The sequence below is a fragment of the Clytia hemisphaerica genome, unplaced genomic scaffold, assembly GCF_902728285.1.
Source record: "Clytia hemisphaerica strain Z4C2 unplaced genomic scaffold, Clytia hemisphaerica genome assembly, whole genome shotgun sequence".
NCBI lineage: Eukaryota > Metazoa > Cnidaria > Hydrozoa > Leptothecata > Clytiidae > Clytia > Clytia hemisphaerica.
Window position 1 is genome coordinate 338,042 of NW_027104496.1, and position 24,377 is coordinate 362,418.

General features: G+C 34.6%; 1 protein-coding gene across 1 annotated transcript; it reads left to right on the plus strand.

Moving 5' to 3' along the window:
• The first annotated feature begins 828 nt into the window (after positions 1-828).
• On the plus strand, positions 829-20,330 carry LOC136821695 (charged multivesicular body protein 4b-like). Its single transcript, XM_067077903.1, has 5 exons — positions 829-1,149; positions 11,491-11,668; positions 12,498-12,612; positions 19,022-19,154; positions 19,616-20,330. Exons 1-5 carry the CDS (start codon positions 978-980, stop codon positions 19,681-19,683), a joined length of 666 nt encoding a protein of 221 aa, XP_066934004.1. The 5' UTR covers positions 829-977; the 3' UTR covers positions 19,684-20,330.
• The last annotated feature ends 4,047 nt before the right edge of the window (positions 20,331-24,377 follow it).

Here is a 24,377-nt window from a genome sequence, read left to right on the forward strand (position 1 = left end):
GTGGACGTTTTTTTCGGTCATTTGAGGGACTATTTTCCCAATTTTTAAATTACCCAAATTTTACCAGATTAACAGATTATATAACCCTCTCAGGGTGTCTATTTTTTGGTATTTCGTAATTTTGGGACCCCTTCAGAGAATCGATCGCTAATTTATCGTTTATTGAGCCCCTTTGAGAGACCTAGGAGGGTTTCAAAGAGGGGCCCTGATGGCTCGCACATACATGACCCCAATTTTCAAAAAATTTTAAATTCATTGCCGTAGAGGTACCCGTACGTGATATAGCTCTCTCGTTAATGGGTACAACGTATACATCTTATCTATCTTCACACAATATGCCCATGGAGATTTGAAAATAGAGAGATTCTTCATTTTGAAATTAGGCTGGGAATTTAGGACAGTGCAAGCAAGCCCTTGTCCTTATTTACCTCAGAAAACATCCAAAATTTTTGGAGCCTTCTGATGTTCTTAAATTTTTTAGTTTTAAGCCTAAAAATGCTCTTAACATGCTCTTATTTTTACCATTTTTTGTATGAGTATGTATTTATATCCGTTTTCCTAAGAAAATAGGGTTTTGGCTGGGTTCCGCGCAAAGCAATGTCAATTGAAGAAATACATTGAATTCAATTGACATTGCGCAAAGCCTGTAAAATGTTTTTAGCTTGTTCTTATAAAAAAAACGTCGATCGGCGGAAAGAAAACATGATGTAATGTTTCAGCATGGTCGCTTTTACTAAAACAAATTCATTTACTAGCGAATGTTCAAGATATTTAGGTGAGTGTGACACGGGTAAAGCAAAATATTGCTGAGAGCAGCAATTTTTATTTGCGAGAAGTTTGTCAGCGAACGAAGGTGGAAGAACTTCAGAAAATCAGAAAAAAAACCCACAGACTGCTGGAAAGGTCTGCCAAATATTATATATTTAAACTGATTAAAACTTAAATTACTCGAAATACATTGATTTAGGAACTTAACAATGCCTTTTTTCGGGTCATCAAAGAAGAAGGAAGTAGCTCCATCCACTCAAGATGCAATTCAAAGGCTTCGATCAACAGAAGAAATGCTCTCAAAAAAGTCAGATTTTCTGGAGAAAAAGATAACACAAGAACTTATGACAGCCAAAAAACATGGAACAAAAGATAAAAGAGGTATGTTACAACTTTAATACCATAACTTGGTCTAATAGACCTTTTCGCCTTTGCGTCCGCCATATTGAATTGTATGCAAAAATTATGGTTGCCGAATTGCCGTGGTTGGATTTAGTTGGAATGTATGCAAAACATATGCAAGTTTACACAAAGATTAAAAAGACAACAAAGCATCTTATAAATAAATATTATAATCATTAGAACAATAAAAGATGGAATTTCTTAATCCAAAAGGAAATATTTACAGAACAACAAAAGCCTTTTAGGAATTTGTTCTTAAAGACATTGCATACTCTGTTTTCATGCCATTTAAGAAATTCCACGAAGACGGAGTACACACATCAAACTTTCAAAACACGCAAACTGAAAGCAGTAATTATAGCTAAAGTAAAAATATTTTTGGCAGTTACATCAATATGCCTTCTTACATGTCTTTGAAAATATAAATAAAAGTAATCACGGAAAAGGACGCGGAAAAAAAAGACATAAGTGTGAGAACAGAGTAATCAAACTCGTTAGAAAAAGTACCGTTAGAAGTCATAAAAAATCAACCTGAATAAATGCAATCGAAATTCCAGAGCACTTCGTAATTCCCCAAACAACATAGGCTGCACGCATCCCCAGAATTTATTTTGTTATAGCTATATAGTTTTGCTATATCAAATCATATCAGAGGGGATGCGTGCAGCCTACAAACAACATTACATTACTATGTCAAACTCCCATCACATAAATTTTACAATTACGTCAGAGTAGACTACGCTCGCCACCGAAGAGGTTTATTTAGAAAGGGTAATTATATTTTATTGTTCGCTTCTTTTTTATAGATTCGCCGGGTTGGAAAAGTATGAATTTCTTTGTACATATTTTACCTACCCCAAATATTTAGGAGGCTGAGTTTTAAACGAATCGTCAAGTTGAAACGATAACGATAAATGTATCAAGGTCTGTTTTATTTACCCCCTGGTGACTTAACAAAAGAGAAATAACTCGATGTTACAATCCAATTATTGAAAGTTTGTCTCAGCCTTTTTATAATGAGCGAGACATACGTTCTCTGATTGCGCAATTTTCATATTGACATTTTCGAGGCATTTTGATGTAACTGTTTGGTAAGTAGGCAAGTGACGTCAAAACAAAATTGCTTCAAATATGATTAAGTGAGTAGAGTGCAAAGATATATGAATTGGATAAAATAGGTTAGGGCAGGGGAGCCTTAGTTAAGCTTATTCTGAGCTCCATACAGGGCTGAGCGGGTTCCCAATAGACCTTTTTTCAAAGAGGCCACCCTGTTGAATAATTATGTAGTCCAGCAGAAAAACAATGATAAAACCAGTAATTATGCATGGCTCTATCATTGTTTTTATGGCTGGAGTACATAATTATTCAACAGGACGTCCTCTTTGAAAAAAGGTCTATGGTCATAAACCTCGTAGGACACTCCCCTGCAATGGATTAGACCCATTGAAGTCCAGCGAAGGGGGCAGAACGGACAATTTTCACTAAAAAAGCTTAAAAACGCTTAAAAGCTCTATTTAAGCGTTTTTAAGGCTTTTTTAAGCAAAAAACGTAAAACGCGACCTTGCAAGCAAGTGAGCTACTTCCAAAGGCTCTAATTAGCATATTTCTATGGTGCAGAAGCGATTTTGAGGGTTTAGAACCAGCTGGGAACAGTACCGTGAGAGGTCCTAAAGCCGACAGCCCAGCTTAATTCCGACCCCCCAAATAACTGTTATGAAAAAAAATTCTATGTTTACAAACATTCCCTCTCCAAGTTGAACGATAAACTATTGCTAGAACTCTCGAAACAAAACATCTTAGAAGATAGCTGTAATGTCAAGATGTCAATTAATGTAATTAAAAAGTGCAAGTTGTAAAAATAATTACCTTTTATTCTGGATCAGTTGCTCATGTTTAAAACGATAACAGTTTTGTAATAAAAGTGACTTGTGCGGGAAAAATACGAAACAACTTGGACTGGTTTCCATCAAGAAACAAACAGACTAAATTGTAAAAATGGCGCGAAGTTGAAAAAAGGGCGGATGCGGTAGCACTAATTTGAATAACAAACATCGAATCAATGAGGCGGCAACTATCAACGCCCTCTTTACCACCTATAAGTCCGGATGTTTATTTACGGAAGGCCCGCAATCGGACAGCTCTTCATTTAAGTGTACTCTTTGACGACATATATTATCTTTACTAGAATAGGAGCAAGGTGTCATGTAATACATAATAATTGTAATATACGTCGTCTATTTGTATTCTTATCATGTAATATATAATATAATGTAATATACGTCGTCTATATGTATCCTTACACAAAGTCCTTGCCCCGGAATCAAGCCAAGTGCCAGTGTAAAGTAATAGAAACCAGGCTTGATTACGTAACGTTTCAAAATGAGCACGCTCGTACACAGCCTCTTTTATATTTTCGTGTGCTTTGGAAAATCAAAACATCTCGTTACTTTTTATGATGCTGTTACTACTGGTGTCATTTATGACGTTGTGCATATTGCAATAAAAAAATATGTTTTGTTATAAGAAGCAATCATTGTTATTTGGTTCAATTGGTTCAATGTATCAAATCTCTCAGTTTAGTTGACACTTTGGTATCTTCGTTGCGTCACAGCGAAAGGTTTGTTTTTATTTTAGTTTGTATCTTTGAAAGACCCCATCGGCTTTAGGCTGGGCTGTCGGCTTTAGGACCTCTCACGGTAGTTTTGCCAGAAAAACGGTTTTTAGGCTTCCAGAACCGCCTGGGCTTACGCTGTAAGCTTACATCGCTGTACTGGAGCCTTAGTTAAGCTTATTCTGAGCTTCATACAGGGTTGAGCTGGTTCCCAAATGGTTCTAAACCTCGTAGGACACTCTCCTTCAATGGATTAGACCCATTGAAGTTCAAGATTTCTAAAAATAACAAGATATTTTTAATCCGTCACGGAAGGACAAGGTGAAAGTGTCACGGAAGGACAAAAATTTCAGACCTTGTAAGTGAATATGAAGGAGGTTGCTTTGGAATGTAATTTCATTTTTTGTTAGGGGGTACCAATAGATAGAACTTGCAATAATATCAAGAATAGTGTACTTGCACAAAACTGGTGAAAAAACTTTTTGTCTTGAAATTGTCACCGAAGGAATTCGATATTTGAAAAAAGTTTCTGCTTGCAGTACTTTTTTGTTGTTTGACTTATTTCAAAATGAATAAACCTATTAAACTAACTAGGGTATGTACTTGTTTTAAAACAACATTTCATTTTTGATAATCATTTTATTTTTCAAAAGAAGGTCCATTATATTTTAACACTTGTCCTTCCGTGACAAACCTCACTAGTACGATATAATCACCTGATTACAGAGTCTAAAAGTGCGACTCGGTTGATTTAAAAGTTGAAATTGGAAAATTTAAGGGTTATTTTAAAAAAAAATCACAGTTACTTATTTTGTTTGTAAGATTTTTGATTTTGTGTTTTGGTTGACCACTTTTCAATTTGGCCCAAAACACCCATAATATTGATACTAAAAGAGCCTCCAAATCAACTGAAGAACCACCAAAGTTGTTGTTTTTCTCTTTCTAATAGCTTCTGCTAGCATCTTGAAAGCTTTGTTTTGTTTGTTTTTTTTCAAATTCAGTGTATTTTTAGGAACATATAAAAAAGCCAGATATAAGCAAATGAGTTCTCGTTTTACGCGGGAACTTTAAGCGCTACTCGCTTCCATTTATGTTTACCTCCCAATTTCAACGGATCCATTTTAGTGCGATTGTTTTTGTAGAATTTCCGATAAGGTGTATCGAAATTCCTCTGGAGGGGTTAAACATATAAAAAAATTGAAATGGTTTAATTTTTTCTTCATTATATATTTAAGTTTCCATTATCAAAATTCTAAAAATGCTAATTTGTAGACCATATTAGAAAATGGTTATATGTTTCGCAAAATAAACACTTACAAAAGCTATTACTTACTATTTTTACCCCCACTTTTTAAACAGCGTCTTCTGTGGCCGTGATATCAGGCGGAGACAAAACGCCCTCATCGTAAGATTCTCGGGTCGTCTTATTGTTTGTTCTTTTTGTCGAGTCTGTCGGTCCTATTGTTCATGCTAAATCCATTCACGATGACGTCAATGTTTAGCGACATACCTGAAAATAAAAAAAAAGATTATCATTATTTTTGCATGAATTATATTAACATATACGTCAATATAGAATTATACTTAGAGCGCTTACTTACTTAATTATAGAGGGCGCTAATATTTTTTCTCTCACAGTCTTCAGGGGAAAACAAAAGTGATCGATATTCTTCGAAGGAATAACTTGCCAAAAAAAACCCTAGACAAAAAGATGTATTTTGAGTTTGGAAATGGATCCTGCGAGGATGAAAAAATTTTGAGTAGGCCTTTTTTTGGCACGCCCAGAAACTTTTTTCTTCCCTCAAGCTAAAAAGGTTACAGGTCTTGGGCAATCTAGGCAAAAATCAGCAAAAAGCTGGTGTTTTCCGTAATCTGAGCATCGCGATAAGATCCTCACTGTTAGATAGGCTAGCCCTAAAGCTCTAAAACAGCATTTAATAACATGAAAACCAGAATATGATTCTTCAAAACTATATAGTGCATATACAAACATCAATATGTCAGATCTAACAAAATTAATAACAACACCATCATCATTGAAATAAAACAAACAATTTTCTGTCAAGACCTTTGTAAACATTCCAACAACTTTCATCAAAATGATCTATCACAGCTACGTCTACCATTTTTAGCGCAGTCTGAGGATTGACCAAGAACGCCCGCGAACTCCCGCGAGGGTGAAAAACTTCAATCTGTCAATCATTTTCTCAAGCGAAGAGTACGGGATACTTAACAATAAAAGAGATTTTAAGATTAATGTTGAGATGCGTATTTTTTCGATAGATTTAGCCGATACTCAACAAAAAATAAAGTGGTTTTTTTAAACAAATCTTTGACAAATTAGCATTTCTTTCTGTTCTAATATATGCAAATCACGTCAAAAAAGAATATATTTTTGCCTATACTTTCACTTTTGCTTTTGTGAATCTGATTGAATGCTCCAGTGAAAATGATAGTTATACTTATAGCACTTTTCTTTAAGATCTTCATTTTTTTCTTCTTCATTTTCATCTTCATTTTTAGAATTTTTTTAAAGACTTTTTTATTTCAAATTGTTCCACTTGCAAATATCTTTCCAACGATACCAAATTTATAAAGATTGAAGAATTCCTTCAAAAGTTATTGGTAAAAGAAAAAAGAGTGCACACTTATCGTGAACAGACTTTAATTATGCCAATTCAAGGCAATATCTCACACTTTACAATTTATATCCACAAAAATACACCAGCCTGTTTAAAGATGTGATTTCAAGGAAAATTTAAATTTAACCTAGGAAGACTTTACTTTTGTATGAATTGACCATGATCCATGACTAAAGTCCTTTTGTGATGTTTTGTGGCTAATAAAAAGGAGGGGTATTTTAAGAAGAAGTATTTTGAGCCACATTCCTTCACGCAAGTCAATGAATTGAAAATAATCCATTAATAATTTTAAATAGAGATCTATAGATATATAACATTACCTGTCTCACACAAAAGAGGTGATGGAAAGTGGCTACCAAGAATAAAATGTAAAATTTTAAAATACTCCCTAAAATAGCTTAAAAATACTTATCAATGAATGAATATTAAATGAATAGAAACAGGTAGAAATTCTTTTAGATTCTTTTTTAGATCTACAAGACTTGTCCAATGAAACTAGCAAAAAACTTTTATTTTGATAACCAAAACCATGTAATCAAATATTGTGATTAAATGTGGTTAACTAGTTCTGGAAAGTTTGTTCTTTAAACTCAATTTATACCATAAATTCCTTCAATTTAATTAAATTAAAAAAGTAGCTCAAAAGTTAAAAATCCTGTCAAAAAATGTGAATTTTTAGCAAAAAGCCACTATTTTTCACAGAGCCAGTTATTTTTAATCACAATAATTCACACTCAGGGATGCTTATTCCTCCTCGAGTTAGATCTTGCCTTCTCTTTAAAGTATGTTTTTGGGAATTTGGATAAGTAAGGTATTCGTTTGATGTTTCTTTAAGGCCTTAAGTTTGCCACAAAAATTCACATTTTTTTCTCAAAAACTTCTATAGTTTGCTTCTGGAGCCAGAATAGCACCTTCAGAGACTTTTTACTTAAAAAATATTTTGAACCCTACATCAAATTTCATCAAGATCAAAATTCAAAGCCACAATTTACCACTAGCCACAAAAAATCACCTTAGCTTAAAGCTAGACTTTCAGAGCTCCAGAATATGAAATTATTTTTGAAATAGCTGCAGTCAAAAATCTTAAATGAAAGCTACAAGTAACCTTGGTGCTGTTAGCCACATACCAATTTAGCCCCAATTTGTCACACAATCTAAATTAGAATAATTAGCCACAAGGTTAAGCTAGAAAATTAGTTTTTTTTCACATTGGAAAATTTGGTGCATTCCCTTCGACCAAAAGTCACTATTTTTCACCTTCTTAATGTCATGTTAAAAAGTGCTGTGAAAAATTACAAAAATGTGGAAAATGCAAAATGGAAATGGTTGGATCCAATCGAGATAAAATTCCGACAATTTTGCGACTTTCCGACTCAACATATTCAGAAAAGTAAGAAAAAGTATCAGACGATTGGACACAAGTTATTTGTAACCGCAGCCTAGAGATGAGGCGTTTGAGGGGAGCATTTATTGAAAATTTTTAATTAAACGGGGGGCATTTATTCAAGGGGGCGTTTAAAAGAAGGGGGTGTTTATTTGAAGTAATATAGCAGCCATGTGAAAAAATTCAAGAGCTATGCCGGCCATCAAACAAAGAAAACCCAAGGCTGTTTTGATGTGGTTTTTAAAATAAATGAAGCAAATCAAAAAGAAACATGGCAAAGTAACATTATGGAATGAAAATCAATACAATGTTTCTGGATTTGAAGAAAACGTCAACAATCTTAATAACCCACCCACCCATCAACGTCAATTGAGGGTTTTCTAACCTAAAATTGACTTTTGAGTGACCGGGTAAGAATGCCCCTAACAAGGCCTTCACCCTTACATTTTGACTCTCAATATCCAACCCTAACCCTAACCCCCGTCTAGGTCCGCAAATTAAAAAATTCAACTTGCATTCTTGACGATGAAATTGTTTGCCAACCGTAATCAACAAAATCTCTTGCCGTCATCTTTGATTTGCCAAACTAGTAAATGTGCTATGACAGAATTAGACAAGTTATGTCGCCATTACACAAAGTTAGGGTACTTGGTAAGCTTGTTTACAACTGATTGTACCATCTGATACCTGAAGAGTAGATCTTCAAACCTGGTTCTTTTGTCTCATTTGATTGACTTTGACAAAAAGTCTTCAAAATGCAAATTTTTATGCTGTTGTCAGATTTTTTGAGAAATTTCAATGGAAAAAATTACTTTCAGTAGATGCTCAAAGAGATGATCGATTGGAGGACTAGTTTATAGGATTTCCGTGGGTAGATCTTGAGATATTCGAGTTTGAAATTTTGTTGACTTTTGTTGGCGTTTTGGTCCTTTTCTGCTCTCACCGTATAATTAGAGTTAGGACCAAGAAATGCCAACATTTAAAGTCTTATCAGGGTCTATATCCTTCTACAAGTCTTTAAGGCAGCTTTCGGTTGAAAATGCCAATAGATACACCAATAACTTTCAAATCCCAGCTAAAATGCATTCCATAAAGGCGTATTCCCCTAAGCTTGGATATCATCTCCTGATACACCTTTGAGCTTTGGTCTAGTTTTTTGGTTAATCCATGTTCAATCAGCTTCTTTGAGCTCAACCAATACTTAGTTTTAGGTCTTACAGTGTGGGTTTCAAATATCTAAATAACTTTTAATTAATTTTCATTTCTTCACCCTTCAAACCCGAGTGACGTGTATACACGTTCTTAATCTCATGGTTTTTCTTCACGTTTTTGCTTACCTTACTTTGTAATTTCCCGCGAACTTGTAATTTCCCTCCTAGCTTTTGTAATTTCCCTCCTAGATTTTGTAATTTCCCGCAAAAGTGAAATTTTCTTCGTTTGGAATATCATCACGATTTTTGACTTTCTTACTAACTTCAAAGGCTTAAGTAAATGAAATACTATCCAATTAAAACTCGATTCGCGTTTCTATGACTTTTCTGAGACCTCTTTTTAAATTTTCAGATTGATTTCCAGTGTTAAATTGATGTCTTTCAGAATTGTTAGAATTTCAATCCAAATTTGCCAATATACCGAATTTCAGACCAGCTATAACTCAAATGGAGAAAAGAAAATTTTACGATTGTTTAGAGTGAAACTCAAAATATGAGCTCAAAGTGTCAAAATTAAAGAAAATCTAGTTTGTGTTTCCTTTTAACAATCTGTAATGTAGTGCGGGCTATGTTCCGCAAAGTTGTTGGTTTTATCTCTGGCTAGGTCAAATCAAAGACTCTGTACATAGTTCAAAATTGGTACTTGATGCCTTTCTGCTTAATGCTCAGCAATTAAGAGGTAATTTGAGCAGCCCAGGTAGAAAGAGTGTGTATACAGCTATCGAAAAAGAATTATGACTGGGGGCCTCAATACTGTTCTAAAGTCTATCACGATAAGTGTGCACTCTTTTTTTCTTTTTCCTATAACTTTTGAAGGAATTCTTCAATCTTCATAAATTTGGTATCGTTGGAGAGATATTTGTGAGTGGAACAATTTGGAATAAAAAAATCTAAAAAAAAATTATAAAATGAAGATGAAAATGAAGAAGAAAAAAATGAAGATCTTATAGAAAGGTGCTATAACTATCATTTTCACTGAAGTGAATTCTTGATCATCGAACGTCATCACTGTGAAAAAAATTCTAAAAAATAATCATTCAGTCAAAAGATATCAAACAAAGATATAAGCTGATTGACGTCTATAATCGTCAGCCGTGCAAAATTACTCAATCTGATTGGTTTAGAGGAGTGCGATTAATCGTTAATTGCACTATTACCACTTTTTGCACTCTTCGGCGGGGGGACACTTTTGTCCCCTTATTCTTTTCTCTCCCAAGTCTCTCCCAAAATGATTATTTACTGACGATTACCTCGGAATCGTATGTTTTGTCGTGCAATTAACGATTAATCACTCGTAACAAAGGAGAAAATACCGTAATTTGCACTCGTCCTTCGGACTCGTGCAAGTTACTATTTTCTCCTTTGTTACTCGTGATTAATCGTTAATTGCTTTCCAAACCATACGATTACTAGTACAAACCCCTGTTTTCTGGTGTTTTCTGCTGGTTTTTGGGGTCAATCACTTTTATTAACTTTGTATTATAACTTTATATTGAATAAATATTTCAGTGAAATTTCTTCACAGTGATGACCTCCTAAGATCAAAGAATCTCTCCAGTGAAAATGAAAGCTATAGCACTTTTCTATAAGATCTTCATTTTTTTCTTCTTTATTTTCATCTTCGCTTTTAGAATTTTTTTAAAGACTTTTTAATTTCAAATTGTTCCACTCACAAATATCTCTCCAACGATACCAAATTTATAAAGATTGAAGAATTCCTTTAAAAGTTATAGGTAAAAGAAAAAAAGAGTGTGCACTTATCGTAAACAGACTTTAGGATATCTATCGTACGGTGCCGTGGTACAATGGAGGTACAGACTGATTTGAGAGACATTTGATTCTTTGTCTTTGTCTTTTCTTTTTGGACCTACCTGGAGGTCCTATAAATTAACATTCGTACGTGCGTCCGTCTGTTACCAGCTTTTCTCGAGCTGTACTTAATATTTTTTGTGAAATTTTGCACACTGATGCAAAATGACAATACCTAAAATGTGACGGAGCCTGATTTTCGAAAAACATTTTTTTCCGGTCGAAAATGCCGGTAATATGCCGGGAAAACCGGTTCTTTGACATTTTCTCGGATTTTCGTCTTTAGTTTTTTCTGACTTTTTTGATAGCAATTCCCACCATCAAGCATGATTCGATTGTCAATAAAACTGATTTCAGCAACCGAAACTTTTTATATCTTTTTTCCCTTCTCCCCTTCCTTCTCCCCATCAACAATTAATGATGAAATTTAACGCGTTATGCCTTTTCGCTAAACATTATATTTTCTAACGGATTGTTTCCGTTTTTCTCCTCACATTGCTATCTAACTTTCATCATCAGGTTGGTCCATTCAGCATGCAGCTTGTTGATTTAGCTTTTAAAAGCCATCATAAGTATCTCATACCATATTCGTACTACATAGCATTTTTGAAAAACAGAAAGAACAACTTTCTCCACCTCACGTGCCCTCGTTTTCTTTTTTAGTCGCTCTGAACGCTTTGAAACGTAAGAAGAGACTTGAAAAACAACTTCAACAAATCGACGGCACCCTATCAAAGATCGAAATGCAACGAGAAGCGCTAGAAAATGCCAACACCAATACAGAAGTCCTCAATACTATGGGATACGCTGCTAAAGCCCTCAAGAACGCTCATCAACAACTGTAAGGCTTATTAGTAGGGCCTATCACAGGTATTTTATATAAAACACTAGATGGAGCTATTTCGTCCCTTACTTGAAGCAAAATAATCCGCCAATTTTGCTAAAGTCGACAATTCGGTGCCATTCTCTCACCTCCCTGCTTTGCGCTACGCAGGTTGTGTAATTTGATTTAAAAAATTTCCGGTACCGAACTATGGTCTACTTTCGGCAAATATGGTGGATTGTTTCAACTGCCGTTGCCTGGTAAATACAGAGTAGGTCTATCTAGTGTTTTATATAAGATATCTGTAGGGCTAATCCTTATGATATATATGGCATTGTCAATAGTTCACTCTTTTTTTGGGTTTATGAGTTTTGGCCATAAAATGTTTTGCCGGGCCTTATTCTTGGGGCCCCTCTCAATGTTTCAAGATTCTATCTAATTCCTAACCAAAAATATGGGGTTGCGTCCCACATACCCACTTATATCGGCCATAGCATTAAGCTAGTACATCAAGTTATGGTGCGTAAGGTTGTGGCTTCGACCCAGCTTGGTCATATCAAAGATTCCCAAAATAGTACTTGATGCCTCTCTGCTTGATGCTCATTAATTAAGAAAAGGATCAAGGGTAAGTGGAAGAAAGCTAGAGAAAAGGGAACTTTTGGGTCGCTCTCGACTGCGATTGCAAACTTACTTGAACATGCACGGGGAATACAAATCTATTTGAGTCATGGAAACTTTGAGGCAAAAGCAATGGCGCCCACTCCTTCCTTCGGGTAGACAGCTAGAGAAAAGGAAGTTTTGGGTCGCTCTCGACTGCGATCGCAAAATTATGTTCATCTACTTGCAGGGATGTGGACGATGTGCACGATTTGATGGACGACATCTCTGAACAAACAGAAGTCGCTAACGAAATCTCCGATGCTATCTCCACCAATGTTGGGTTCGGTGATGATATTGACGAGGTATGCATCTTTTTGGACCTACCTAAGGTAGTCCTTTAAATTAACCCTTGTCCGTTCGTTCGTTCGTTCCTTCGTTCGTTCGTCGTTGCCAGCTTTTCTCGGGATCGGTTCATTAGTTTTTTCTAATTTTTTGCACACTGATGCAATATGACAATACCTAAAATGTGACGGAGCCCGATTTTTGAAAAACATTTTTTTCCGGCCGAAAATGCCGGAAATATGCCGGAAAACCGGTTTTTTGACTTTTTCTCGAATTTTCATTTTTAGTTTTTTCTGATTTTTTTGCAGAAAGATGCGTATTCGCAATGCTCAAAAAATGACCGAGTTCGATTTTTGAGAAAAATTTTTTTTCCGGTATTGCCGGAAATCTCCGTTTTTGCAGATTTTCATTGGATTTTTTCCTTGTATTTCTATATGTTTTTCACACAAAAACATTATTGATGACAATGCTCACCATCAAGCATGATTCAATTGTCAATAAAACTGATTTTTGCGACCAGAACTTCCTATTTATTTTTTCCCCACAACCCTTCTCTCTCCCCCCATCAACAATCAATGATGAATTTATCGTGTTGTGTATTTTCGCTAAATGCTATATTTTCTGACTGATTTTTTTCATTTTTCTTTTCGCATTGCTAACTAACTTTCATCATCAGGTAGGTTCATTAAGCATGTTGCTTGTTAATTTCGCATGGCGAAAGTATTACGATCGTCTTTCGCGGCGGCGGTGTAATGAAAAATTTAGAAAACGAAAGTAGTTGAAACTTCTAGAACATTCTCGAAGATTCTAAAATATGGACTCACTCGCTAAGATAAAATTTAATGATTCCAGTCCGCAAGTGCTAGGTAGGTGGAACCAAGCGTTCGTAAACATTCTCGTTTTTTTTTAAATGGTGGATTTGATCATGCTGTCAGACTTGCTCTGGATATTTGTATTTTTATCATGTTTTTGGTGTTTTTAGAGTACTTAAAGAGGCTTATATTTCTTTTAGCATAGTATTTTATGTTTGTGTAGTTAGTAAACATGCACCAATAAAGTGATAGGAATCTTACAATTAAAGAGTTGCTCTTGAACATCACTACACACAACAACAAATACAGACAAAAACAACAAAAGAGAAGACCTGACAGGTATGATCTTCAATTTTACAGGTAGAATTATTTGTTGATATTTGATTAGGTTGTGTTGTAAGAAAGATTATCGTTTACTTAGTATTTCACAGAAGAATTCATAGCAGGGGGTGTCAATCTATAAGTGATAGAAGTTAACTTTTCTTAACTAGAGAGGTAGGTGCGATGTGTTAATCGTCATTTTCCAGACTCAATGTCAATCGATGACTAATTTATAACCAACTGATTGATTGGATGTCGATTGATTTCGATAATCGAGACTATTCTAACTGATAATAGATTTTTTTTAATCGATTGGACTCGATTGGCTGTCAATTGTGATCAATCGAACATCTTTATAATAAATCGATGGAAAATCGATCACAATTACAATTGATAGCCAGTCGAGCTTCCCGTAAAATCTTGATTCTCGATTGTCTATCAATTATCGAAATCAAACGATATCCAATCCATTGATTATTTATTGATTAGTCATCGATTGGAAAAAATTATCGATTGTATTTATTGAGTCTGGCATGTTGGATTGGCGCTTCGTGGGATAGTGGTCATTGGACTACGCAGGCGTCAAATCAAAGTTTGGGATTCCCACTCACAGCGGTTCACTTGGAAAGAGATTGAGCCTAAACGGCAGAAGTCTATATCAAAATCTTACTGGAAAATTTGTATCAAGCAGTCAAGTTTGATTGAATACTGAATGTACAATAGACCTTTTTTCAAAGAGGCCACCCTGTTGAATAATTATGTAGTCCAGCAGAAAAAACAATGATAAAATGATGCGTAATTATTACAATATGCATGATGAAGTACACTATCATTGTTTCTATGGCTGGACTACATAATTATTCAATAGGACGTCCTCTTTGAAAAAAGGTCTATGGATTTGAGTTTTGATTGATCAGATAGATATATAACACAAAAGACAAACTTTTTTATACAGTGTCAGACTCCCACTCAAAACAATCGATTCATTTTCAATCGATGAAACATCAATAACAAATTAATTGACTGGGTATCGATTGGTTCTGGTACCGTAAGTTGGTCTAATGTCAACATCCCTCTTCTAATTCCGACACCCTTCCTTAGAGATAGGAATAATAGGAAGGCTGGGATCACTTATAGACAAAAGGTATTTTCCTCTCTGATCGCTAAGCAAAGAAAAATGGTTTCCATCAGCGATTCTGACCTTGCAATTATCCCTATCTTTCAAGAAGGTTGTCGAAATTAGAAGGGGGATGTTGACATTAGACCAACGTACAGTAATTGATAGGTATTTGATAATGTTATGCTAATTATGACATTAAGGAAGGCTTGATTACATTAGTTGTTTGATTATTCAATGATTGGCTCTAAGATGATCAATCCAGATTGATTATTTAACGGTTGCAAGTTTAATCAATCATCCAATCAATGACCAATACTCAAAATTTTCTAATAGCCTTCATTACCTATCGAATATTGGAACAAATTGATTGGTTATTGATCAAAAAAAAGAAATAGAAGTCAATCAAATTTGATCGACCTGCTCTGAAATCGATTTCCTACTAGTCAATCCGGGGGGGGAGGGCATTCCAGGTAATTGACCTACCGGACGTGCGGCCCTTAAGGGTAGGTTTTATGGACTTTGGAAAGTGCACTGTAAGGGTTGATTTGTGAGCAAGTGGGAAAAAAATGCACTTTAAGGGTGTAAAATTTGAGAAAATATCAAATTTTGAGGTAAAATTTGAGAAAATACCAAATTTTGAGGTAAAATTTGAGAAAAGACCAAATTTTGAGGTAAAATTTGAGAAATTTCAAAAAACTTTGCCCTGAAAAGGGCAAAAAATTTCGAAAAATTGCACTCTAAAGAGTCAATTTTCAGCCAAACTTTTCCTGCACTGTAAGGGTCCAATTTTAGAGACCTGATTTTTGGCCGAACGTACGGTCGTTTTCAAAATTGAGTGCCCCCCCCCCGGGTAGTCAATCAACAAATTCTCAAAAAATTCCACGTCTCAATAATATGGATGCAAGGCAAGTAACACAGCAGTAACAAAGTTTTAGCTTTAAGGTAAAACATTTTTGCAGAAAAAGAATTGGCATTAAAGATTTAAATTAATTTCCATCAAATTTAAAATATTTATGTCATTTTCCAAATTTGTCCTTTTCGAGACTTGAAACAGTTTTTTTTATCTAATAGCAATATTTTGCCAAAAATAGCCCTTAATGGCAAAATTTTTATATTGATTTTTCAAGGCATCAGCAAAGTAAATGCCCGTCAAATTTGATTGTGTTTGATTTTGTTTTATTGAGATAGTATATATAATGTATCTGTCATTAAAGAGAAGTCTGTCGTCTCAAAAGTATGTAGATTTAGATACTTTAATTACCTTTCAAAGTAATTCTCAGCACCAAGTTATGTTAAAGTAGAAAGTTGTGTACCGTTAGAATTGGAATGATATATTAGAGGTGAACAATCTATATATGACTAAAATGTTGAAATATTGAGAAACTATGTTTTTAGTTTACCTAATATTTTTGTAAATAGTCAAAGATATTGGTATGATATTGATATGTAACTTGGCAACACTGGGACAGTTCACATTTGGGTGACAATAAAGCTCTAGCCCCGTTCTATTTATTGCATTCTATTAAAATGGTGACGGGGGGATACTTAGGCATAAATAGGTGCCAGGTATGTGCAAGGTTTGGTTTTTGACCTTCCCAAGTCTCTGAATTATTTAAGGCACGGAAAAAGTCAAAAAAATCTCTAGAAGGTTAGAAATTTTTTTGAAAATGTGCTCTAAGAGTCACATTTTCGCCTTGTCTCTGTAAGGGTAACTTTATTCTCTGTTAGAGCCAGTTTTTCTCAGGTCCGATTGACATTCTCCAACTCTAGTACTCCCCGGTCGTTTTTAATATGATTATTTCATCTATGAATAATCAAATACTTTGCGAAATTTTCGACTCTCAGTCGTCTTGTTTAGTTTGAAATCCTGATATTTGTAAGGCCACGAAAATCTGAAATTGTGTACCATTTGACAATTGTACACCAATAGTTTAGAAAATCCTTTAAGATGTTTTTGCCAAATTACCAAACATTATTGTTCTTTAGCCCTGATTTTGAGGAATTTTTTAGACAAAATGAAGCTTCTGTATTTCGGTAAACTATTTCTGAACTGTTTTCTTCGCTATCCCTATTTTCACTTTGCAAACGAATTTTACTGTACTTTGTTATAAAAGAGAGTCAGTTGAAGACTCGTTGGACCAGCCTCCCCCCAACGCTTTCTGATATTTTCTTTCGCAAGCCCTCCATTTTTCTTTACCAATTTCATTTACTTTATGACGCAATAATTGTTTTGAATGATAATAATAATAATGATGATGAGTCATTTTTGAAAACTAATGATTTTCAAAATTTCAACGAAATTAATGATCAGAAAATTTTAATTAAAAACTAATGAAATTATTTAAAAAAAGCCCTCTCATTTCACGAGAGCATAAATTGCGAAACTCAAGAAAAGAAATGAATAAAAACACTTTTAACCATTTTTAAATTTGATTAAATTGAATAAAAATTATCTTGTGAAAACACTAGTATGAAAAATACTATATAGGGATCTTTCTCATTTCAAGGGTCCCAGAAATAGACTTTCAACACCATGATCCAACGTCTCAAAAACGGCAGTATGACTCATACACTCTTTATTCTGTAGACACAATATACTGTGTCAACACTCGTGAGAAATTCGTGCCACTTTTACACGCAGCTGGAAGAAGAAGCAAACATAAAAAAATTCACGTCCTTTTTTTATAAGAAAGTTTTTTTTCATAAAATCGGCAGCTGAACGTGATAAGCAAAAAGTTTAAGCTGCTAGGTATTACACTTCACAGCTAACGTATACATTCAACCTCGTTAGTCATTATAAAAAACCCCGGTCTGGCAATGTAATGTTTTAGCTTTTTGTTCGGTTTTCTTTTGTTACAAACAAAAGACAAGTTGCGATTTGCATACTTTTTGATCACGTTACCAAAATCTCCTCTTGGGATTGGTCTATTTTCTAATCACATGATCAAAAAGTTGGAAGAAGAAGCAAACATAAAAAAATTCACGTCCTTTTTTTATAAGAATATTCTTTTCATTAAATCGGCAGCTGAACCTGGTTGTAGTGTATAATAAACAAAAAGTTAAAGCTGCTATTACACGTCACAACTAAACGTACATTCAACCTCGTCACACCTTTTCCAGCATTTTCAAAAGCCGAGTCATAATGTACACTATTAACTTTTTCTTGTGTTTTCTTCATCTTTTGTCCGATATTTTTAAACTCTAAAATTTAATCAATTTTGCACCTCCCCTTTTGAAGTAAATAGCACATATGTGTGTAAAATACATGAAATTTCACTCAGACATAACACTGGTCGGTCAGACTTCGAAATAGAAAACGAAAACCTTATCTTAGAAAGCTGAAAACTTGCGTTAAAAATCTTCAAATGATTAATAAACCAGCGAAATTATGTTTTGGTGTGTGGTCTAAATCGGAACAAAATTGGAGAAGGCAATATCAGTTTTAATTCAAGCCTATCTAAATTATAAAACTTGGATTTTTAACTGGAACGTGCCACTTTACGATACGTTAGCAACCTTTTAAAATCTCTGACACAGTGAAAGTTTCATTATTTTGAAATAAGAATTGTAGAGTGAACCAATCCAACCATCCATTTAAACAGGAAGCACTTCTTTGTGTCCGTGTACCGACCAAAATACTCAATCCAAGATTTAATTCTGAAACTCAGTCCTAAATAAAAGAAGAAATATTTTCTAGCAAGATTTAACATTTTTCTTGTTCTTGAGCAAATATAACTAATACTATCTACGTATTCGAAAATTTTCGGGAAGTTAGCCATCTAAGCCCCTACCAGGGTTCTTTCACTAAACAAACTGCACGGGCTTAAAGCGCTTCTAATTTTCCCAGCTTCGCAGTGCAGAAATGCCTTTCAGACATATTAGAAAATCAATCTAAATTTACAAAAGCGGCCCAGCTCAAAGTGCTTAGAAAAATCCTTGAATTAAACAATGATTTATTAAAAACCTAGCTACTGGGTGTCTACTGGACCCTGAAACCTTTAAAATCATTGACAGTTTTATTATAGGAAAAACTTCTTAATCCGCCAAAGTTTGGAACAAGGTATATTTGTCACCCCCTCCTCCCCCTGACAATATATCCTCCATGTACGAAGGTATGACTATTTTCTGGAAGAGCTCAATACTAACACAAAATTTCATTCATTACTCCCTTTACAGGATGAATTAGAAGCCGAGTTAGAAGAACTAGAACAGGAAGATCTGGATGAAGCCATGTTAGGTATCGATAAAACACCCGTCATTCCTGATGCCGGCCTGGAAGATCTACCAAGCGTTCCTACCGCTACCCCGGGTAAGAATGATGATTATTCAAATTTCCAGGGAATGATCTTCTTTAAAGATTATTGAATATGGGAAGGGTGACGCAAAGCGTAATGGGTAATCAGTACCACTGCACCCTGATGACGACTTACTATTGGTGTAAAGTTTTGATTATTGCGTCTAGCCAACATAAAGCCGTTATGGAGGCGCAATCACTCCTGATTACCCATGATCCATTTCGACTGTGAAATGGCCTATGAAAGAGTGTTCACTAGGCTGCGTCCCCTCGTTTACTCTACTTTTTTGGGAGGTCATTTCTGACTACGATATTTATCACTTAAGGGTCACTTCTAGTTAAAAGACTACAGTTATTTTGACAGTAATTGAACCACTAGGAGAATTGTTGTGAAGTTTTTTTTCGGGCTGCATAAAAAAAACACGACACATAAGAAAAATTGGAGTTATGATTGACAATTTCTTTTTGGTTTTCAGCCTCCAAGAAACCAGCTGCCGCTGCTGATGATGATGACATGGCTCAACTGGCGGCTTGGGCGTCCTGATTTTCTTCGCCCACTATTCACCTTTCTCACGCCCTCCTTCATCGTTCGGTAACTCTTTCATCTTGCTTTGGTAAATTGCTTATTTATTAGAAATTTCGTCTTCCCAACTTGGTTTTGTTTTGAAATGACACTTTTTTTACGTTTGGTTGTTTTTTGGTTACGCTACGCTTTTATACAAATATTTTTGTTTTTGTTTGTTTTGGAAATCGTTTGAAAATGATGATAGATTAACTTGGAATTGGTTTTAATTGTTTTTTTACCGGACATATGTATAGACGTTTTAACTATCGGACAATGAGTCTATAATGTACAGATCGACAATACTACATGAATTGGGTTGTAGAAATCCGAAATCTGCTTCATTTTCCCCGATAACGTCATCCGATCATGATCGGGTTTGTAATAAACCTGGAATAAACTTGGAAACTGATTTCGAATGATTTTTGGTTCATTCTAAATTACTGTCATGGTGAGAGAAAAACAAACAAAAAAATTTAGCAGACTTATATTCTTGTATAAAAAATAATTAAAATTGTTTAAAATGTAGTTTTGGTCGCAAACCAAAAAAAATGGACTTTTTTTTGTATTTTTTTCTTTTTTTTTTAATGGTAATCAGAATAATGCTCAAGTTGAGCATCACTAATCAATATCCACCCATCCTTTCTCATATTTTTACACGTATACATTACCTTCTTGGTCGCAAGGAAAATTAAACCGACTTCCTGGTACAACGAATAGCCGACGCGATGACGTTTTCAGCGTTGAACAAGTGTTGTTTTTTTCAAATTTTCGACACTGAAGCTTAGTTTTCGAAATTTATTGGCTCAAGATACAAACATTCGATTGTGACCTCATTAAACTTGAGGCCAAACAGCTTGTACATGTTAGGGTTGATATCAGATGTATTTGAAATAATTTTTATTGAGCTGGAGTTTCTTGTATTGGTATCATCTGGCAATTTTCTTTGGTATCAAGAATTGTGAACATGCTCAATTGGAAGAATCATACGATGAAAGTACATGGTGATATGGTGACTCCATTCTACAATGTTCTCTGTCCAAATGGTGAGTTCTTTTTATTATACCTTCTTTGTTTGAAATTGAAATTTGTTGGTGAGCGCCTTTCTTTTCTGATTTTCATGTAAAAGTTAACTCGACGTAAATGGTTGGGTTCGTACGGTATTTCGGAATTGCGGAAATCGACCCTTTTTTCTTCGGAATTTGGGAAATCGGGCAAAATTCTGTCGGTATTTCGGAATTCTGAATTGCTTCGGTATCGGAAATATATGAATTTTTGCTTCGAAATTTCGGTATTATAAAGTTTTTATCCCCCTTTTTCGGAATTCATACATGAAAAATCAAATTTGATGAAAAATTAGCCAAAACGAGGAAAAATACCCAAGAAAATGGGTATCGGAATTGCAAGTATTTTTTTTTTTTTTGGAATTTCGGAAATTTTGGCAAAATTATTAAATATTTCCTATCTATATAGGAAATATTTGTTAAAACGGTAATTTTTCTCCTTCTCCTTCTCCTTCTCCTTCAAGTCTAACGCCGGTTTTGGTCAATTTCGTGAGTTTGTACATGAGTCTCTTTATAGATCAAGCTCCGGCGGTAAAAACAGTAGGATGTTCTTTTTTCGAGACGGCAGACGTCATTTCTTCGAGGAACGTCTGTGGTAAATATCCGTACGGCGCTCTATTCTCCTTGTCGATCGGGCAACGTCGGCCGTTTCAGAAGCGTATTGTTGATCGTTGTCAAAACAGCTCTTTCGCTACTTTTCTTTGCTTTGGTTTTTATGCTTTGATGAGTTGAATTGGATCATGATTTGTGTACGATTGTCACAAGGAATGGTCGATAGTGAAATTTTGTTAATATTCCTTTCTGGATTTGAGCTGGAATGAGCGAGAGATGATACACTATGATACAATCTCTTGGCTTGTGGTCTTGGAAACACAGGACATTTTATCAACTTTCACAACAAACTAACTTCAATTTTGTTTGTATATTTACATAAAGGGTACTAAGGCAAGTGACTGTGAATAAATCTGACCATGCTATACCTGAAAAATTACATATGTACTTGCAGTTGCAATATGAAAAAAGTTTGCACCCAACGAATGCAATGCAATGCCGCCGACACAACAATGGAAGTGGTTGATGAACTGATTTTAGCTAAAAATTTAAACATGGAGCAAAATTGACCGGTTAATGATTGAATTTCCCTTGGTTTTTTTATCTACAACAATGAATTAACTGCTGGGCTTAGTGACAGTTAGTGAAAACTCGTTGCGGTTATAAATTTCAGCTTTTAAAGCTGATAACCGGATCCGGAACACCATACCATGGCCCCAATATGAAGAATGTCATGTTATACTTCTTAAAAGGTTTATTGCATTGAATATGGATGTAAATAATTTGAAATCACCTCACATGTACAATTAAAATTTTTCTTGAACTCGGAGATTTTCTTCCCCGCGTGCATTTTACAACGTGGAAAACTTTAGTTGTGAATCTAGAGATCTTTTGCAACGTTTGTTTTAAACGTGGACAATTTTATCATGAATTTAGAGATTTTCTTACCGTCAACTGCTCCAGCTTGGGACTATCTGACAAAACATGGGACGGCAATTCGGCCACCATTTCACCGAACCTCCAAAGTCATTTGATTTGAGTTAATGAACGACGTATTAAAAAAATGGCAAAACAATGGAGCGTTCGGCGTGCGATCTCTAATTCTCCAATCAAACAGTCCCATGTTTCGACCAATCATCCCAAGTTAAAGCAGTTGACAGTATGTACATTTAAAACGTGGAAACTTTTGTCGTGAATTTGGAGATTTTCTTCCACATGCATTTAAAAAATGTAGAAAACTCAAGTGATTTCCTGGCCTGACAATTTATTTATTTTCTGACATTTTTTTGGAAATTTTGATTGTTTCCAAGTACTGTATGTGACATTTTTTGCTCTTGCAGCATGCTTTTGGAAATCATAAAATGGCTTCTGTTAGGGGAATTTTTTCCTATCAACATTCTTTCAGATTATGAAATTTTTTTTTTTGCATTCTGTCAGAAAATATGAAATTGTTTCCCTGTTTTGAAATATTTTTACTTTTTAACACGTACATTATTTCAAAAAACTCCAAAAGTTACTTTAAATTTTTACATTTTTTACAATATTTTATATATGAAAGTATAATGCAAAATATTTCATCTCATTTTGAAAATATATAAAATTTTCTTTGGTTTTCTTACTGTGAAATATTCTCCTTTTTGTCATTCTTTCATTTTAAATATTTGCCCTTTTTTTGGCTATATAATATTTCTGGAAATCAGCGCATGAAATAATAATTATATAATCAGGTCTTTTGATGTGTTCAACAACACTCTACTTGGGGGTGCGACGCCGGGTGACCGCTAGTATTTAATACTAAAATCCATTTAAAGTCCACCTAACGAGAATTATAAAGTTCCAGCCAATTTGATTACTGCATTGTTGTTCTCAGTCGGGTTCAGCTTGGATATATTCCATGATCCGTAGCTTTGAACCTACAGTCATCTTATGAATAATCCTGTAAATACTGGCAATAACATAAATGGAATTTTGAAATTCTTAGGGACTTGTGTTGCTTGATGTTATCTGATATTTAAAGCACTTTGAAATCTTTTGTGGACATCTATATATTAATAGCGGTGCTTTGTGTGTCTGTGTGTCACCACTTTCGTTTTCGCTATGTTTGTGCTTTAAAATTATGACTTTTAGTCTCTTGCTCCACAAATTTGTTCCATTGGATTCGCGCCATTTGCAAAAGATCGGATAGAGCTTGGTTTAGACTTTATTCAGCCTTTGTTTTGAAATTTAAGGCCCATCTACATTTTAGTAATTTTAATTTCTGCCCAGAGTTGCCTTTTTCTCTCTTCTTTTGTTTTAAATGTTTTCGAATGTATTTAACGATCGTATTTATTAATGACATTTGAATTCTTTTTAAAACAAAACAATTTCATTTAATAGAAAAGAATATTTCAAAAGCAAATCAAAACATAAAAATCAAAAAGTTTGTGGACAACAACAGCATTCAAAGTGCGATATACACCATACAGGGTGTCCCTAATTAAAGTATCGAGTTTGAACATGCGATTGAGTAGAAAAGTTTGTGTGTGTTATCGCTAAAATATAAGAACGTTCTCCATCACACAGGCTTATTACAAAAGGTAGTTACAACGTATAAATTAATCGTAATGACAAAGAAAAAAGAGGGAGAGCTTAAAATACAATTTTGTGAACACGCCCCGAACACGCACATAAAACTTTCTACTCATAGTTGTGTTTCGACTCGATACTTTAATTAGGGACACCCTGTAGAGCATAAGAAAAAATTAGTTCACTTCTTTCTTCTTATAAAATTATTCAAGTCGTCGTTACTGTTAAAAAGTGTGTACGTCATTTTTAATGTTTAAATTCGAAAAGTTATGATCATTGAGTTTAAAGCCCGAAGGGCTAGAGTTCAATCTCTAACCTTTCTTAGGAAAGAAAAAGCGAAGCCTTAAAAAATACGCCGCATTTTTGACGACAGATTGAATCTAGCAATTCCTTTGTTTACGATTGATATTTTTTCGAAATTTAGCGGTAAATTTTAGTTTCAATCTGTCATTTGTGTAAAAACCAGGCGAGCCGCTCAAGGCCGCCAACTCTGGT

Excerpts from the sequence above, each read along its gene's own strand:
- LOC136821695 (XM_067077903.1), top strand. The coding sequence starts at position 978 with ATGCCTTTTTTCGGGTCATCAAAGAAGAAGGAAGTAGCTCCATCCACT. Across the intron at positions 1,150-11,490 it reads TGGAACAAAAGATAAAAGAG|TCGCTCTGAACGCTTTGAAA; the intron begins GTATGTTACAAC and ends TTTCTTTTTTAG. Across the intron at positions 11,669-12,497 it reads AAGAACGCTCATCAACAACT|GGATGTGGACGATGTGCACG; the intron begins GTAAGGCTTATT and ends ATCTACTTGCAG.